This window comes from Dama dama, chromosome 26 (genome assembly GCF_033118175.1).
Source record: "Dama dama isolate Ldn47 chromosome 26, ASM3311817v1, whole genome shotgun sequence".
In the NCBI taxonomy this organism is placed as follows: Eukaryota; Metazoa; Chordata; class Mammalia; order Artiodactyla; family Cervidae; genus Dama; species Dama dama.
Window position 1 is genome coordinate 40,815,186 of NC_083706.1, and position 20,651 is coordinate 40,835,836.

At 38.6% G+C, this 20,651-nt stretch overlaps 1 protein-coding gene across 2 annotated transcripts in view; it reads right to left on the reverse strand.

The window, feature by feature from the left end:
• Positions 1 to 1,477: 1,477 nt before the first annotated feature.
• Positions 1,478 to 20,651, reverse strand: part of PPIL4 (peptidylprolyl isomerase like 4) — a 36,044-nt gene continuing 16,870 nt past the window's right edge. For both annotated transcript variants that reach the window (XM_061130446.1, XM_061130447.1), the window contains 3 exons: positions 14,756 to 14,852; positions 9,485 to 9,632; positions 1,478 to 4,191 (listed from right to left, as the gene is read on the reverse strand). In XM_061130446.1, coding sequence (XP_060986429.1) covers positions 3,940 to 4,191; positions 9,485 to 9,632; positions 14,756 to 14,852 — 497 coding nt within the window. In that variant the 3' untranslated portion in view covers positions 1,478 to 3,939. The remainder of the gene's footprint in view (positions 4,192 to 9,484; positions 9,633 to 14,755; positions 14,853 to 20,651) is intronic.

The window sequence follows — 20,651 nt, forward strand, 5'->3', positions numbered from 1 at the left end:
CCCACACACAAATCTATAGAAACTTATATGACAGATCAATGGAAAATAGATGAACCATTCCTAACAGGTTTTTAAAAAGCACTATTTCCCTCGTGGCTCACTCAGCTGGTAAAGAATCTGCCTGCAATGTGGGAGACCCTGGTTCAAATCCTAGGTTGGGAAGATCCCCTGGAGAAGTGAACCCACTCCAGTATTCTTGGGCTTCCCTGGTGGTTCAGCTGATAAAGAATCCGCCTGCAATGTGGGAGACCTGGGTTTGATCCCTGGGTTGGGAAGATCCCCTGGAGAAGGGAAAGGCTACCCACTCCTGTATTCTGGCCTGGAGAATTCCATGGACTGTAGAGTCCATGGGGTTGCAAAGAGTCAGACACAACTGAGCGACTTTCACTTCATAATAGATTTTGGACAACTGATTAGAGCCATATGTGGGGGGAAAAGTGAATTTAAATCCCTCTTATCACACCATACACATAACACACAAACAATTCAATATGGACTGAATGTAAAAAATAAAAGTTTATACTTTTGGAATATAGCAGAATATCTTTATTAAGGATTTCTTCAACAAAATACAAAAAGCACAAAACATACAGGGAAATGTTAATAAATTTGACACTAAACTTAAAAATTTGTCTAAAATGCATAACCTCATTTTAATCAAATATCTAGACTTAACTCACAGCTTATAAAAAGTAGAAAGGATGGGGGACATCATGAAGATATCATCAAATAATTTCAGAATGTGGAATACTCTACAAAGCAACTGGCCTAAATTCTTCAATGTCATTTAAAAATTAAAAAAAAAAAAAAAAAAAAGTGGTTGAGGTGGAAGGATGGCAGGAAACTCTTTTAGATCAAGAGAATAAAATGACAACGACAAGCACTACATGAAGCATGGTTGAGACTGGGTTTAAAAACAAATCAACATCAAAAAATGACATCCCTGGGACAATGGGAGAAATCTGAGTATGTGTTACATAATATGAGATAGTTGTTTGTTTTCAGTGTGACAATACTATTGTGGTTATAGAGGACACTTTTTAGAAAATGCATGGTGAAATACTGAAAGGTGAAGTATGTTTTCAATTTACTTTAAAATTATTCAACCACAAAATGTTACTGTTCAATCTGGATGGAATATATATGGAGGTTTGTTATGTTTTTGTGTTTCTACACATGTATGAAACCTTTCATATTAAAAAGTTCAGGGGAGAAAGGTGGGGGGGAGGCGGAATTTACAACTTGTGCTCTTCCAAAGGCATCAATAGGTGAAAATGTAACCACGAACGGTGAGAAATGTTTACAACATTTAGTAGTAAAAAAGGACTAGTATCCACAATCTGTTTAATTCCTTAAGGAAACATAAAATAAAAAGGCAATAACATAATATAAAATGCACAAAAGACATGAAATAAACTTTTCACTGAGAGCATTCAGGAAATGAATATATGTGAAAAGAAGCTCAACCTTATTAGCATTTAGGAAATGCACATTCAAACAATAAGACTTCCACTCTGGCCAAAATGGAGTAACAGGGCCAGGATTTCCCTTCTCCATGTTAACCAATGCAACACCTGTACAAAATATATACAACAGACTTTTTCGGACACTTGGACAACTGTGCACGACAGTGACTCTTGAGAGGAGAACAAACAGGAAAGTCCTACCATTGCCCGGACTAGCTGCAGGGAGAGCCCAGGCGTTCCCCTGGCGGAGCATTTGGGACACCAAGGTAAAATCTGTAGGGCAGAGTATTGGAAATGGCAACCCACTCCAGATTCTTGCCTGGGAAATCCCATGGACAGAGAAGCCTGGCAGGCCCCAGTCCATGGGGTCCCAGAGTCGGACACGACTGAGCGACCCATACATACATACACAGAGCACGGGAGAGAGGAGGGGGCTACAGAGGGAGAATTCTGCAGAGTTCCCCTGAGGCTTCAGCTAAACAGTGTATACACTTGAGAAGACGACCCAAAGGTGGGGAAGAACCACCAGAAAGGAGTAAGTGGTAAAAGTCAAGTTCATACAGGGCTCAGAATAGTTCTCATTCTCCATAGCCAGCGTGGAGAAAGCTCATTATAAACCAGGCAGGAGGAGGATTATTCAGAAGGGTTATTACCTCAGCAGTGAGCCCAACTAGCTCTAGGTTAAAGGCTGTTCTGGTCCTAGATCATTAAGTGTAAAGGCAAGCTATGAAAGGATCAAGCTGTTTCTAAATAACTATCTCCCAGAACAAAGCTCAACATATTTAAAGGAATAAGCTCTAGCACCCAACAATGTAAAATCCAAAAATTATCAGGCATGCAAAGAAGGAAATTACAACCTAATAAAGAGAGGGGAAAAAATCAATAGAAACAGACAAAAAATGGTAGATGATAGAAAGGTCAAAATAGTAATCACAAATACATGTCAGATGTCCCAAACAAAAAACAAAAAAAGAGGAAAGCAGGAGTCTGGAAGGAGAGACATGGAAGATACAAGACAGACCCACATGGAACTTCTGAAGATTAAAAATATAATATATGAGGTGAAAAATACACTGGATGGGATTAACAAGAAATTAGATACTTCAGGAGAAAAGGCTAATGAACTTGAGGACATGCGACTGAAACCCATCTGGAAGACAGAGGGAAAAAAGGACAGAAAACAAAACGGAGCACAAGAGCACTTGCTGCAACAGTTTCAAGTGGTCTAACACACAATGAAGAGGCCCAGAGGGAAGAAATGAAGGACAGAGACAAAGAAAATGTCATGAAAAAGCCCCCCAAATTCCAAATTTGATGAAAACCATAAACCTACAGATAAACAGTCCCAGCAGAAGAAACATGAAGGGGAAAACAAACAAAAACTATACCAAGCGCATCATAATCAAAGTGCTCAACAGCAGTGATCAAGAGAAACCTTTAAAGCAACCAGAGAAAAAGAATAAAAACAATTTTATATAGAAGAACAAATGTAAGAAAAATAGTAGTGTTCTCGCTGGAAACTAATAATATACCACTCAACAGCCACTGGATTGACAAAATTATAAAGTCTGAAATTAGCAAGTACTAGATGTGAAATATGGTATGAAATATTATCATGTGAAACAAAGGTAATTCAAATAGTGCCTAGGGGTATGAACTGGTACAGCCACTGCAGAATATAATTTGGCATTATCTTATAAAGAGGAAAATATCCATATCACATAACCAAGTAAATTATTCCTAGATAAAGAATGTTTATAGCAGCACTGTGTACAACAGCAAAAAAAAAAAAACAAAAAAACCCCCAAAACCCCAAACATCCATCAACAGAAGAATGGATAAATTACAACTTGTCATATAATACAGTATAGCAATAAAAGTGGATGACTTTGAGAAGACACTAAGTTGAAAAAAGCCAGTCACAGAAGTAAACACACATTATACTATTTATATAAAATTCAAAAAAATACAAAACTTAGTACTTCATTTAGGGATACTTACATATGTTGTAAAACTGTAACAAGCAAGAGAATGACAAACACAACATTCAAAATAATAATTATTTGAGGAGAGGGCACTTTTAAAATGCCAGCAATATTCATTTCCTAAATTGGCTGATTGGTACACATTTATTATTCTTTATACCTTATATATACATGATTGTGTATTTTTGCAGGTATGAAATACTTCATTAAAAATAAGGACTGAAAATATGAAAGACTTTAAAAATGAAAACTACTGATTTATGTATAACAATAAAATTAGTGTAAAAAAGTATACAAAGAAAATGTTCAATTCTTTATTGTCCTTCAGCGCCCTACAAAATCAGTGTTAATCTAAAAGGGCCATAATCCTACTGTGAAAAAAAATAACAAGCAGAGTCTTTAACTGCTCTGACACGAAATCTGAACATCTGGTACTCCAAGTTATACAAGAGTAAATATATTAGCATTCATGTCTGATTGATCCACTTTCATCTGTACTTGGATTTTTCTTTATCTTTGGATTTCCTGGGACTCCTGCTTCGGTCTCTCTTTTTACTCCTTTCTCTTTCATAGGGATCTGCCTGGTATTTGGATTTGTGACTGTTACTATAGTGGCCATCCCTTTCTCGAGATCGGCTGCGACTTCGGTCCTGAGGTCGGTCCCTCTTTTCACTCTTCTGCTTCTCCCAACAACTTTCTTCTTCTTCATAGTGACCAAAGCCCATTTCCCTGTAGATATCCTATCAAAGGAAGAAAGAGAGAGATATAAGTGAATCAGTAAAATAATCATTTTGTAGGACTATCAATTCACAAAACTTAAGACATATCCCCCATTAGCAAGCAGTTTTAACAGGTCAAATTTGAACACTACCACTAACGCCAAGAATCCTGCAAATTAAAAAGCAAAACTAATTCAGAAAAAGACTGAACCATTTTCTGACTGATCTCACTGCTTTGTACCTACTCTTTCAGCTGAACTGAAAGACCACATCTAAAAACAAGCAACTGAAATAGCCCAGTTGAAATAAGTCTTTGGGAGAAATTGCAATACCAAGAAATCTGGTTATGCACAGCCATTGTTCCACTCTCCCCTTCCCCACTCCCCCAAAATGTAGTTCCATCACTGATCCACAATGAAACTACTAAAATCCCCATTAAGAATGCTATAGAGACGACATCATTTAAATAACATATCCAAAGGAGATTTGAGACAGGTCAATCAGTCTAAAGAGGAGAGAAAATAGATTCTGAATACTTGGGTCTGAGCAATTATTTTTTAAAGTACTTTTTTTTTATAACAGCTCCTCTCTAAATCTTTAAAGTTTCTTGTTTAGACTAAATGTTTTTTATTAGACTCATTAACATAGCCGACAAAGGTTTTACTACAACCATTACTGACACAGTCCTTTAATAAAGAACTCACTGCCCCAAAGACCACAAAGCGGTGCATTCACTTCTGTTCTCAGTAACTGAGCAGCAGGGTCCATGGGATTCTCCAGGCAAGGACACTGGAGTGGGTGGCCATCCTCTTCTCCAGCAGATCTCCCTGACCCAGGCTCTGAACCCAGGTCTCCAGGACTGCAGGTGGCTGCTTTACCGTCTCTACTATCTGAGGCAACAGAGAAGCCCCTCAAGGAGCAGAAGTACCTCCCATACAGAAAAGGGCTGGTTACAGCACCCCTCTGCCTCTGCTCATGTCTTATCCCTGATCAAAACGAGTACCTCAGCAAGCGGCTGAAATCTAAAGATATCAGAGCCAATGCTCTTTCAAGAATAACTGATAAAATTCAACTTTCTTAAAAGATTTCTCAAAATAAAGGGGAAATTCTGAGGACTGAACTCCCAAGTGCCCAACTCTATTACCTTAGACATTATTACAGTAGATGTAAATGTCAAAGTTTAAAATCCAAGTGATGAATACCCACGGTTATGGCCTGGGTTTTAAGGAAATGATTCACAAGTATTCCATATAATGTCTAGATACCATACTATGCTTATTACAGGGATTGCAGTATGGGAAAATAGACCTAACAAGACTGTTACATGCCACAACATTTGTGGAAGACCTCCTATAAACTGATTCATTATTTCCCACAATACCAATAGTTCCTATCATTCTGTAAGAGTCCCAGAGGTAGAAAATGAGTAGGTGTTTCAACTTAAACTTTTACCAACTATTTTTGAGCAAAATGTGACATCCCTAGGAAAAAGACTTTTTTTGTTCTTCCTGTAACATACACAAAATGTAAATATGTATGTACTATTCTGACTGTACAGCAAGTTCTGGTTGAGGCAATAAACTTCTTAAATGGAGACTGTTTTAACTTATGGATAATCCTATAAAGTCTTCAGCACATTATTATACCAACAGGCACTTAAATGCTTTGAGTGTTTAAAATAAGAAAGAGAAAAAAATAAAATAAAATAAGAAAGCGAGATTACATAGTACTTAATTCTTTGAAAAAAGTTGAGGAAGCTGAAAACCTGAAATGGACTGAAATCTTAAAGCCTCTCCTACTTGGCTTAGTTTTCAAAGCTACACAAGCTTTGAAGTCATGCAGTTCTAGGTTCAAATGGTCTTTGCCATTTAGGAAAGGTGTCAAACAAATCCTCTTGAGGTTAGATTTATCAGTGAAGGTTCACAGAGGAGCTAAAAAGGACTGGAGCCTCAAAAGATGAGTGAGTTAGGGCTTGGATTGGCTGCAAGAAGGCTAATGCAAGAAGTGTATGTGAAAACTGAAAGCAAGGAAGACAGTACTGTATGCATGAAGGAGAAAAGTTCAGGTGAAGCCAGATTAGAACAGATCTAAGTATGTGTTTGCACAGTGCTCAGTGCTTGTGGAGTATGCTATCCTCATTCTAGATATAAGGAAACAGACTCTTATTTAACTGATCAGTAACTTTACAAATAAAACTGAAAAGGGGGCAGTAATGAAAAAATGATACCATATCTGACTGAATTTTTTTAAAACATTAAAGTTTCAGTCCTCCTACTAAACTATAAGGTCCATGGGGGCTTGTGGGGTCAGGATTTTCTTATCTAAGGTAAGGGAAACAACTTAGATAAGCTCTAAGTCATTTCCAGTATGAACTTTTAGAAATCCTACTCATTTTATAGATTTAAGAAATAAGACATGATGATTAAACAAGCATACAGCTAAAAAAAACGAAAGAATACTATAAAATGGCCAGTTTAAGGCAATCAACTTAACTGAGCCAATGACTTCACGTTTAGTAGTCAAAAAATTAAAAAATCAACCTTTGATGAGGTCTCCAGCAGTAAACTGGAGATTCAGTCACATCTAAATCACTAAAATAATATTAAATGATTAAAATGACAAAAACAGAGCTCCAGAGTATAAGAATACTGAACACCCATGAAAGCCACAGAGGAGGACAGGCAAGCAGCCTGATATTTCTCAGACAGGCAGCCCACGGCGGAGTACTCATTTCCTGTAACCCCAGTAAAACTCAAACTTTAAGAACACAGTAACCATCTCTGGATTTAAGACACGAGGTGGAAAAATTATAAACAGATTTCAAATTGAACAGTAAGGCTGTTGGTCAATAAAAAACAAAGCACTTGAAGAAATAAAGCATTCTTAGGAAACTAAGCTCACCAAGCAAAAAGACCAAGAAATGGGAAAATTTGAGCTGTACCTGAAAATTACCTAGCACTGAAAATTTCCTTTAATGATTATGTAATACTTTTGAGATTAAAATCAAAAGGATAAAAAGCAGAATAATAGAAAAAAATTGGGCCCACTGAAATCTTAAATATGGATGCTATTTTATTAGAAGGAAAAGAAAATCAGTGCAGCTATATTATTAAATCAAACCAAAACCAAAAACAACTGCTTTAATACACTTCAAGGGAAGGGATAAAGTTAGAATATTATTGCCAAAAGAGAAGGACATTTACTGCTGTTACTGTAAAGTCTTAAGTAATCAAACAGCAAGACAAATGAAGATTCACAAAAAGGCAGGGGTGCAAAGATGGGAACCACAGACTTGAAATGCAGCCCATCTTCGGATTTTTTTAAGACTGCTGATTATCTCGAACACATCACTGTGTATTTCAGGCCTAAACTCATCATGGATTCCGTGTACAAGTGTAAGAGGAGGAGCTGTGGCAACACATGGGAGTCGGCATGACTATAGAGTTTTAGTGGAAAACATGCTAAATATTCATAGAAATGTAACATAGCTACCACTGAAAAAGATGTTGAGATGATCGTTGGCTAAATTAATAAGAGTATAAAAATTAATAGGGAGATGTTCCTATTAGATGACACTGGAATATTATACTATGGGACAAGCTACATGAATTCCCAATTGGATTTAGGAAAGAAAACTGCTGACAGGGAAGGAGATTTGTGAAAGAATTTGACAGGAATACATTCCAGGTAAGAGGAACAGCAGTAGGGATACAGGTCCAGATTTACACTGTGGTTCTACTACTTACTAGCTGCATTAAGACCACTGGCAAGTAGCTTAACCTTTTTATCTTTTACTTTCTTGTGAACAGAGACAATAGCATCCACCTTGCATTACAAGGACGCAAGAGATGTTACTATTACTGATTCATGTGAGGATTACTGGAGGGATTGACAAGGGTGTAACTTAAAAACAGAGAGCAGGGCATGAATAAAGGGCAATTGAAAGAAGAGAGATTAGATCCTTGCTGGATGACAGCAAGGAGTAGGAAGATATGCTGTCTAGAGAACAGGGTGCTAATACAGATAAAACATGCATTTGCTGTCATTTTTTAAAAAGAAGAAAAAACCATGAAACACATAAAATGGTTGCCTTTGGGGAAAGAAGAAAAAGGGGAGGGGACAGGGATAGCAGCTAGGTGCCCTATGTGTACCACTCTGTAGACTTTACTTTGGAACCACACAATTTTTCAAACTACAACAGAAAATATTTTAAGTGATTTGTAAACATCAAAAGGAAAAAACTGAAATGTGAATCCAGTTAATGGCCTTACCACAGAGAGAAATGATTCCAAGTGATTTAAAACATATTGACTGTAAAAATAATATTTACAGCCAATGTAGAAAATGTTTGCACACACACTTTTTGTTTCCACTTACAACGTGCCTGGGAGACAAGTGTTATCTCAGTTTCACAGAGGAGGAAACCATGGCTCAAGAAAGCTAAGTCATGTGATGAGGTCACATCAATGAGCAGCAATGTAGAAATCTGGGCTCCCCTGTGGCTCAGCTGGTAAAGAATCCAAACCTAGCTCCTCTGACAGACAAACCCTTTACTCTGCCAGTCACACTGCATCTGTCCATCTTTGTGTCTTTGCTTGACATTCCCACTGCCGTGAGCCCCCGCAACCTCCCCGCCAACTGAATGCCTCCTCATCTACCAGGCCCAGTTTAAAGGTCCTCATGTGGTAAAAACCAGAGCAAGGGGCCGTAATGTAATCTGCTTTTCAATTAACTCAGAGCCAAACTGCAGGTTGGAAATGATTTCTTCTCTTTAATTTACTTTCTTTGGGGAATTTTTATTATCATTGTCTTAGAAAATTTACTGTTCAGGAAAGCTTTGGGGATGATCAAGCTAACTATTTATTTAATGTGGCTTTTATTTCATATATACCATATGTGAGGGCATAAATGTTTTTTTCAGGTTCTAAAACCTCAAGAGCTATAAGTGCTGTACATAACACCTGGTAATAAGTTAACATGATAAATTAGAAGGATTTTTTTTTCTTTAACCACACTTGTTTTTGATAGGAATGAGTAAGTGTTCATAGAGATGAAAATCACTCCTGCTTCACAGTGTGGAACTATATGACATGTTAAGTTATTCTGAAAACAATCTTTTATAATCTGTTATATATATTCTTCAAAATTAAAGTTTCATTACCCAAGTAAAACCGTTTTACATCTTAAGAATTAAGAATGCATCCCTCCCTGTTCAGAAGCATACCTTTATTCCTAAATTACATCATTATGATGTAATTGACAGATGGATGAAATATGTGTTTCTCTACAGCGGAGTCTGAACAGCAGTACGTACCTGGTTGGTACTTTTGATTGGCATGTAGTCCTCATCTTCTTTTTCTTCAGAGCAGTGGCGGGTCTTCTTCTTGTGTTTCTTACTTGTGTGTGAGTGACTCGCCTTCGCGTCTTCTGCCTGCTCATCCAGTACAAGTTCGTATTTGGCGCTGGGGCAGCTCGTTAAGGACAAATGTGAGAACTGACCCGGATAACACATCAAAACATGAGAGTCCGGTCAACAAGGAGGCCATCAGACTGAAGACAACTTTTTAAAGCAAAAAGCATCTCAGAGCATAGAATATACTTCTAAAACATAACTAATTCATATTTTACTTCATTACACAGGCAGGAAAAATGGAAAGAACTCTTGTTTCAAATAAACAGTTTACAATGGGTAAGTGGGCAAAAAACACAGGGGAAAAATTGATTTCATAAATGAAAAATATAAGTAGCATTAAAAAAATAAGGAAACCTATTTGTCAATAATGAAAAAATTTAAACTTAAAAAATGAGGCACATATTTAACTTGAGAATATTAAGACTTTATAAACCCCAATGCCAGAGAAGCTATGTAAGACGAAAATACACTCACGTGACTCTTCTTTTGAGTCTAAGTTCAGTACTACAGGAGAAAATTTAGCAAGGCATATCAACAGTTATCATGTTGAAATTCAAATAAGAATTCATAAAAAATTGAAATGACAGTAAGTTAAATGAATAACAGCACAGCTGTCCCTCGCTATCCACAGAGGTTGGTTCCAGGACCTCCTGGGGAGACCAAATGCCACAGATGTTCACGTCCCTTATATAAACAGCATAGTGTTTGCCTATAACCTACACACATGCTCCCTTACACTTCAAATCACCTCTAGATTACTTATAAAACCTACCGCAATATAAATGTGATATAAATAGTTGTAAATACAATGTAAATTCTACATAAATACATAGCTGCCTCCACAGCAAATTGAAGTTTTGCTTTTTGGGACTTTCTGGTATATTTTTCCAGAATATTTTCCATCTACAGTTAGAGATCCACGAATGCAGAACCTGAAGATGCAGAGGGCCAACTGCATACATAATAGGGTTTATCTTAAATAAGAGAAACTGAGAACAATAAGCAGCCTAGTAACAAAGATATACATAAACACATCAGAGTACTGCAACATGGAATTATAGATGAAGTTATTAACAATGACAAATGAATGCTGTTAAACAACCTGGCATGGTGTTTACAAAAAATTATAAGTTAAAACAGCTTGAAGCAAAAATTGTATATAACTTCATAAAACTTCATAAAAGATCAAGATCTGAAAGGAACAAGGAAAAATAAAACATATCCTTTGCCTAAATGGTAGACCTATGAGTGAATATTTTTTAATCTCACATAAATATATTATAAAAATTATAATAATGTATGCTTTAATTTAGAAATAAGTGTTTCATAAACTTCAGTATCTGAGAATGAGAAAAAATGTAAAACTATTAGGACCTCTCTAACAATAATCTTAAACCCTAAACAGGCAAGACTAGAATAGTGGTTTTCAAAAAAAAGATTAGGAAGAAGCCCCAAACACAGAACCCATTTTAGTGGCGTGCGGCACTAGAGGCAAAGCAGACACACTTCCCTCAGGACTGGTTTCAGGTCTGTTTTCACCAGGCCACAGTTCGATGCCCCTCAGGGATGTCTCGTGCAGTAAGCAAACACTGCACCCTCGGGCCTGTCAGAAGATGGCTGACGCCAGCGAGCCAGCCTGTACCATCCTATCATTTCCCCACTTTCTCCAGCTTCTTTCTTCCTTTAGTCTGTGTAACAAGAGTTTCCACGGTCCCTTGATACAAATCCAGTAGCCCTTGCCTATGATTCCACCTCAGTGTTTGCTCTACACATGATGCTCTGTTCAAAGTGCGGCAGAGCTCCTGAGTATTTCTAATTGCTACTCAACAGGGTATAAAATCCATTTAGTGGGTCACTGAAAGCCAGCATTTAAAAATAACATAGACTAGAAAACAGAGTACATGGAATCTAATAAAAATATTATTTTACAAACTTATCTTTCAATTCTGCATGTATGTGTATGATTATACTTGGACTGTCCAAGGGGAAGATATAAACTGTATTCCTTAAATAATGGACCAGAGTTAAAGAAAACAGTACCCCACCTCAGCCCTCATCTCCCCATATTCGTTGTAGCTTTAATGTCACTACTTACAGTATCATTTGAGGATCCTCTGACCCCTCACCTCTACTCTGAGTCCCATATCCCATGAGAAACGCTGGGCTGGAAGAAGCACAAGCTGGAATCAAGATTGCCAGGAGAAATATCAATAACCTCAGATATGCAGATGACACCACCCTTCTGGCAGAAAGTGAAGAAGAACTAAAGAGCCTCTTGATGAAAGTGAAAAAGGAGAGTGAAAAACTTGGCTTAAAGCTCAACATTCAGAAAACTAAGATCATGGCATCCGGTCCCATCACTTCATGGCAAATAGATGTGGAAACAGTGGCTGACTATTTTTCTGGGCTCCAAAATCACTGCAGATGGTGACTGCAGCCATGAAATTAAAAGATGCTTACTCCTTGGAAGGAAAGCTATGACCAACCTAGACAGCATATTAAAAAGCAGAGACATTACTTTGTCAACAAGTACTTCCTCCTAGTCAAGGCTACGGTTTTTCCAGTGTCATGTAAGGATGTGAGAGTTGGGCTACAAAGAAAGCTGAGCACTGAAGAATTGATGCTTTTGAACTGTGGTGTTGGAGAAGACTCTTGAGAATCCCTTGGACTGCAAGAAGATTCAATAAGTCCATCCTAAAGGAGATCAGTCCTGGGTATTCACTGGAAGGACTGATGTTCAAGCTGAAACTCCAGTATTTTGGCCACCTGACTTGAAGAGCTGACTCATTGGAAAAGACCCTGATGCTGGGAAAGATTGAGGGCAGGAGGAGAAGGGGATGACAGAGGATGAGATAGTTGGATGGCATCACCAACTCAACGGACATGAGTTTGAGTAAACTCCAGGAGTTGGTGATGGACAGGGAGGCCTGGCATGCTGCGATTCATGGGATCGCAGAGTCAGACATGACTGAGCAACTGAACTGAACTATCCCACAGACGCACTTCTTTGCAACATTCTATACATATTTAATTAATGGTGATTATTTAATGTCTGTTCTTCCCCCAACTCCAAAATACAACACAAGGTCCATGTGGGCAGGGGCCATGTTTCATAGCTAAATTTCTCTGGGCATGTAACAGCCAAGTAAGTATTGGCTAATTACTAAGACACTCATTGTATCTCTTCCTTCCTAGCTCATCCACTATCTTCTACTCACTACTACTATCAAGACTTTTAGAAGATGTCAAATCTCTCCAAAACCCTATTTCGTGATCCCCCTGACCTCTTCTCCAATTACTTACCAAGGTCTAGTCTAGCGAAGTTAAACTTCCGTCTTCTACCTCTATTTTTGAATCTTATTAATAGTTCTATAGCAATTTCTCTCTCATGATCTATAAAGTACTTCCCATGTCTTTCTGACTTATCAGTACTTAAATAATCCTCAGAATCCCTTGTTCACCACAGTAATAAAGTAATATATGTGAAAACATATATGAAAACATATGTCCTGTCCCTCTATTAATGTACCTAAAACAATAAATGTCTTGTTAAAACAAAACCTATCAATTACCAAAAACATAAAGATCATTCCACTAGGTCATCAGATTCATGAATTCCTTTCTCTTGTTCAATATTCTGTATCTGAACACGTGGTTTGCACCAGGACATGCCTGTCTTCTGTATCAACTTCAAAGGGTTAAAGCAACACTGTTCAATACTAGCTACGGGCAGTGGCTTAAATTTAGATTAATGAAAATCAAACAAGCTATAAAACTCTGTTCCTCATTTCCACTTCAGACGCTCACGAACCACTTGTGGTTAGTAGCCACACTGGACAGGGGAGGTACAGCACGCTTCCATCACTGCAGGAAGTCTCATTAGGCAGCACTGGGCTAGGGACTGCTTCTCAAATATGCCGAGTTTCTTTCTTAACTCACAGTAATCTATCACCTTGAATGTAAAACACTCTTATACCAGGCAGCCTTCCTTTTCAGCAGAAGATGCTCTTTCAACTTTATACTCCACGGTGACTTTCTTTTCATTTGTCCTACACACACCCCTCTTCCAGCTGCAGTTTCTAGTGATTTGCCTCAATTTAATTTCAAAGATTTGGTGAATAAACCTCAAGTGTATCTATCCATACCTTTTACGATTCTAAGATTTCAATCAAACGCCCTCTAATGTTCATCTTCTCAGACCAATCTTAGTTTAGTGTTTGGTTTAGAGCCTGAATATGAAAGCTTCCCTCGCGTTGATTGTGTCAGTACACTCCAGACATTATCCAGCTCTAATACCTTACAATGCTTTGTGCACTGCAGACAGCTAATACAATAAGAAACAAACACACAACACGTCAACCTGATGTTCATCTTTCCTTGATGAATTCTTTGGGAAAAAAATGTTTACACAGTATGGGGAAAGAGTATCCCTAAAACACCAATAGAAACTAGGAAACAAAGAAACCATTCACCAGAAAGAACTGCAAAAGAAATAACCACGTGCGGAGTGAAAGGTTTATAATGAGAGTATCAATGAACAAATTAAAATGACATCATATGAAAAGTATGTTTCATTGCTTCTTTCTTGTCTCAACCTAAAACTTGGACAAACTTATAAAGCGTCAAGTCTTTGGATTTCTTTTTAATCCTACAGAAGTCAACTCTTGCACACAGTAGGAGCGCAATAAGTGTGTGCTGCTAGACTGACATGTATCCTGCAGAGAGAGGGGCCGGGGAGCCTGGCCACACTGCAGTCCACGGGGTCCCAGAGCCGGACACGACTCAGTGACTAACACCACTGCCACAAAGGGCTTAGCTTAGCTGTAATAGAGGAATTTCTGACTGTGAGACATTTAAAACATTAAGATTATATATAGAAAATACAACTCTTACCTGCAGATCTTCTGAAAATAAGTGGTAACCTTAACCTAAGTGTAGGGAGGTAAAAGAATTAGTCTTAAAATTTCTCAACCCTTTCTCCCCACAACAAAGAACATATTGAAAAAACAAAATATACATATATAAAATGGTGAAAAGAGATAAACTGATTTCGTCACAGAGCATCTGAATTCAGGTACCTTGTTTTCTATAGTCTTGTCATAAGATATGACATTGTACTCTCCAGAGTAGAAGGTCAACACATATGGGCCAACTAGTTCTTGTGAAGGATACTCCTGTTTGGGCTTTACTTTATCTTTCAGAACCAAATTAGATGGTTTATCCTGTTCTTTTTCATACTCCTTGAAATCACTCTTGGTGTATTTCCCACCTATTTAAAAAAGAAAAAGGAGCTTAGAAAAATCACCTGATTAAACAAGAATAACAATTGTAAGAGATATAATACATAAGAACTATTTTATAAGTGGCATATATATCGGGGGTGGGGGGGGCTTCCCTGGTGTTCAGACGGTAAAGTATCTGCCTTCAATGCAGGAGACCCAGGGTTTGACCCCTGGGCTGGAAATATTCTCTGGAGAAGGGAATGGCTTCCCACTCCAGTACTCTTGCCTAGAGAATCCCATGAACAGAGGAGCCTGGTGGGCTACAGTCGATGGGGTTGCAGAGAGTCGGACACAACTGAGCAACTAAGCAATATATCAGAGGATATAAAAGGCTGAGAAGAAAACAAAAGAATCATGGTAATTCATTCTTCAACATTATTTTAACTGAACTCAGAAATCCATTTAATTAGGTAGTGATATGCTGCCCCCTAATGATATATGTGAATATTACAACACCAAATTTTCAAATCCTAAATTACAAAGAATATGACCACTGGAAAATAAGGCAGGGTTTAAGTAGAGCCGTTAAGTCTATGAGAACATTAGGCCCAAAGAAAATTGAGGGCTTAGGACTTGTACCTGGGATCCGAGAGGCTTATACGTTTAGAAGAAGTGAGAGTTTAAAGATCTCTGATTTGTCAAGAGAGACTGCTCAAAATCTCAACAGAGCACCAGGCAGATAGGGGATAGCAGGAAATGTACAGATTTTCACTAAAGAGATGTGAGAGGGAAGGGTTGAAGAGAGCACTAAAGATAAACTATCTCTGCTTTGAAATTCTTAAGAGCACCTTTACTGTTTCCAAGGGCCAAAAATGAAATCAACAATTCCTTCAGAAAAACAGGACTGTTAACGGGCCTACAGCAGCAGGGCATGAAAGGAGAGAGCATCCCATGGAGCCTCTCTAATCTCAAACCTAGTCTCCATCAGATGAGGATCCCGCTCCACTCCCTAGACCTGCTGCCTAGCCTGCCTGACCCACCCCCTCAACTACTGTGAGGAAAGGTTTCCAGAGGGGAAGGCCTGCTACACAAGAGTCCAAAATTGCATGTGCAAATAAAGCCGACTTGAGGTACACAGGTGTTTTGATTGAAAAACCTATATACACCTTGACTGCCACCAGGGTATTTAAACAAAAGAGAAAAGTAAAAAGAGGGGTAAGCATCAAAGACAAGGTTAATCTATTTGGCAATTTCAGACACTCTGGAAACAAAAATAGCCAGTAGACAATGTTTCATATAAATGTGAAACAGCATAAAGAGTTAAAATAGTGGTAACTGTGGCAAATAGGCATGGTTTCATCACTGAAAAGGTGTCTGCCATGTGCTTGCCATTAGAAGTCTCACCATGGATGAAGTATAGAAGGAGCAACAGATTAAAGTGAGAAGTTCTGGATTCAAATTCTGACTCCAGTGAGAAGTCGTAGGTAAGAAACTTCAATTCTCTGAAACGCTCTTCATTTAGGAACTGAAAATAATATTAACATTTCAGAGAGCTGTTGGAATCACCTCATAAGGCTATAAGAAAAAGTACTCAGCACCATGAATGGTATAGAGGATGTGTGCTCAGTCGCTCAGTCATATCCAACTCTTTGTGACCCCATGGACTGTAGCCTGCCAGGCTCCTCTGTCCATGGGATTCTCCAGGCAAGAATACTAGAGTGGGTTGCCATTTTCTCCTAGAGGGGATCCTTCCAACGCAGGGATCAAACCCAAGTCTCCTGCAGCTCCTGCAACGGCAGGCATTTTCTTTACCACTAAGCCACCTGGGAAGCCCAGGGCATAGGATACCACTCATTTTTTTAAATGTGAAAACATAATACATAAAATTATCACAACATGAACTGAGATTAACAACAAATTACATGTTTATGACAGCACACATGAAACTGAAGCATGTCTCTTATGACATTTTACTACAAATAAACTATACTGAAACTACTTAGGAAGGCAGTATTATTTCTAAAGTGGGTAGATGCGTTAGGAAGAAAAGAAAATTGAGAGAGAGAAAAAAAACTATTCAGATTCAGGAGTGGTTTAAATTTGGGTAAACTGGACCCTGGGTAAATCACTTCACAAGAAGCTGCCTCAAGTTCCCTCTCTGTAATGAGGAATTATAATAATATTTGTTTCATATGTATCCCAAATGACAAAATTAAATTAGCTTTCTAGGAAAAGAGCTCCACAGAAGAGCTACTTGGCAGTACCACGGGACCAGAACCATAATGCATTAGGTCATTGTTTGTCTATATTTCCTGAATATACTTGATTCTTTTGACCATAAAGCTACAATTATCATATGTGGGGAGGGAAAAAATGTTCATAAGAACCATGAGAAATGGAGTGTTATATAGAAAAAGAAAATAATCCTAGAATTCCTAGTAAAATTTAGCATTACATGGTGAATAACTGCCAAAACACTGCATCAGTGATCAAAAACCCATATTATTTCAGTATACACAGATTCTACCTAAGTTTTGTATGCTACTACTAGGAGGAATTTATCTGACATATTTATGCATCTGTGGGGAATGTCAATATGTATAGGAATAGGACACAGAACACAGAAGAACGAAAGATTAGAAACCTGACTGTGCTTTAACAGGACTGGTTCAGTAAACTATGACACAGAACTCAGTCAAACACTACACAGCCACTGAAAAGATAAACTCTTACTTCAGATACTGATACAACTACCTCTTAGATATATTGTTAAATGAGAAATGCAAAGTACAGAAACACTATGTACAGCCTGCAGTCATTTGCTTTCCTTTTCTAAAGGAGAAAACATACATATATGTGTGTTTCTTTTTTAAAGGAGAAAATTTTTTAAAGGAGACACATACACACATACAATAATTATGTGGGAAAACATGAAATGAAATCCTAAACATCAAATAAGTGGCTCAGATGATAAAGAATCTGCCTGCAATGCGGGAGACCCAGATCAATCCCTGAGTCAGGAAAATCCCCTGGAGAAGAAAATGGCAACCCACTCCAGTATTCTTGCCTGGAGAATTCCATGGACAGAGAAGCCTGGTAGGCTATGGTCCACGGGGTGGCAAAGAGTCAGACAAGACTGAGTGACTAACAGTTATGCTTTCTTTTTTAACATATATATATATTAATATGTATAATTAGATATATTCAAAGAATATATGTGGAAGGTTACAAAAGAAACAGGTAGCTGTGGTTAGTCAGTTCAGTTCAGTCGCTCAGTCGTGTCCGACTCTTTGCGACCCCATGAATTGCAGCACGCCAGGCCTCCCTGTCCATCACCAACTCCTGGAATTTGCCCAAACTCATGTCCATCGAGTCGGTGATGCCATCCAGCCATCTCATCCTCTGTCGTCCCCTTCTCCTACTGCCCTCAATCCCTCCCAGCATCAGGGTCTTTTCCAGTGAGTCAACTCTTCGCATGAAGTGGCCAAAGTATTGCAGTTTCAGCTTCAGCATCAGTCCTTCCAATGAACACCCAGGACTGGTCTCCTTTAGGATGGACTGGTTGGATCTCCTTGCAGTCCAAGGGGCTCTCAAGAGTCTTCTCCAACACCACAGTTCAAAAGCATCAATTCTTCAGTGCTCAGCTTTCTTCACAGTCCAACTCTCACATCCATACATGACCACTGGAAAAACCATAGTCTTGACTAGATGGACCTTTGTTGGCAAAGTAATGTCTCTGCTTTTTAATATGCTATCTAGGTTGGTCATAACTTTCCTTTCAAGGAGTAAGCATCTTTTAATTTCATGGCTGCAATCACCATCTGCAGTGATGTTGGAGCCCCCAAAAATATAAGTATGACACTGTTTCCAACTGTTTCCCCATCTATTTCCCATGAAGTGATGGGACCAGATGCCATGATCTTAGTTTTCTGAATGTTGAGCTTTAAGCCAACTCTTTCAACTCTCCTCTTTCACTTTCATCAAGAGGCTTTTTAGTTCCTCTTCACTTTCTGCCAGAAGGGTGGTGTCATCTGCATATCTAAGGTTATTGATATTTCTCCTGGCAATCTTGATTCCAGCTTGTGCTTCCTACCGCCCAGCGTTTCTCATGATGTACTCTGCATATAAGTTAAACAAGCAGGGTGACAATATAAAGCGTTGACGTACTCCTTTTCCTATTTGGAACCAGTCTGTTGTCCCATGTCCAGTTCTAACTGTTGCTTCCTGACCTGCATATAGGTTTCTCAAGAGGCAGGTGATGTGGTCTGGTATTTGCATCTCTTTCAGAATTTTTCACAGTTTATTGGGATCCACACAGTTGAAGGCTTTGGCATAGTCAATAAAGCAGAAATAGATGTTTTTCTGGAACTCTCTTGCTTTTTCGATGATCCAACAGGTGTTGGCAATTTGATCTCTGGTTCCTCTGCCTTTTCTAAAACCAGCTTGAGCATCTGGAAGTTCCCGGTTCACATATTGCTGAAGCCTGGCTTGGAGAATTTTGAGCGTTACTTTACTAGCGTGTGAGATGAGTGCAATTGTGCGGTAGTTTGAACATTCTTTGGCATTACCTTTCTTTGGGATTGGAATGAAAACTGACCTTCTCCAGTCCTGTGGCCACTGCTGAGTTTTCCAAATTTGCTGGCATATTGAGTGCAGCACTTTCACAGCATCATCTTTTAGGATTTGAAATAGCTCAACTGGAATTCCATCACCTCCACTACCATTGTTCGTAGTGATGCTTCCTAAGGCCCACTTGACTTTGCATTCCAGGATGTCTGGCTTTAGGTGAGTGATCAAACCATCTTGATTATCTGGGTCGTGAAGATCTTTTTTGTATAGTTCTTCTGTGTATTCTTGTCACCTCTTCTTAGTATTTTCTGCTTCTGTTAGGTCCATACCATTTCTGTCCTTTATTGAGCCCATCTTTGCATGAAATGTTCCCTTGGTATCTCTAATTTTCTTGAAGAGATCTCTAGTCTTTCCCATTCTGTTGTTTTCCTCTATTTCTTTGCACTGTTGCTGAGGAAGGCTTTCTTATCTCTCCTTGCTATTCTTTGGAACTCTGCATTCAAATGGGAATATGTTTCCTTTTCTCCTTTGCTTTTCGCTTCTCTTCATTTCACAGCTATTTGTAAGGCCTCCTCAGATAGCAGTTACCTCTGGTAAGGGAAATTGGGTGGATGAGAGGCAGGAGTGGAAGAGACTTTGTTCTACCACCTTTCCATTGATCTTTTCAATTTTGCACCGTATGTGTGTGTTAGTCACTTAGTTGTGTCCAACTTTCTGTGACCCCATGGACTATAGCCCACCAGGCTCCTCTGTCCATGGGATTATCCAGGCACGAATACTGGAGTGGATTGCCATTTCTTTCTCCAGGGGATCTTCCCAACCCACGGATCAAACCCAGGTTTCCTGCATTGCAGGCAGATTCTTTACCATCTGAGCTATATACATAGAACAACTAAAACAAACAAACTTTAGAAGGAAGAATTAAGCGTTTGCATCATGGACTTCCCTGACAGTACAGTGATTAAGACTCTGCTTCAACTGCAGAGGGCACAAGATCGATCCCCGGTCAGGGAACTAAGATCCTGCACACCGCACTGTGTGGCCAAAACAAAGTTTTGCATCTAGAAGAGCCAAACCACCAAAGTCATAATAATTACTCTGGAAACATGTCATGTCTGCAATGGGTAATTATAAGTAATTTATAATACAGTCAAATGTAGAAAATATATTCATCATTAGTTTAAAATACACATCCCCACACCCACACCCACACCACACACACCCCCACCCACCCACCCTACCCACCTTAGATGCTAGAAAGCAGCTACATAAAATCA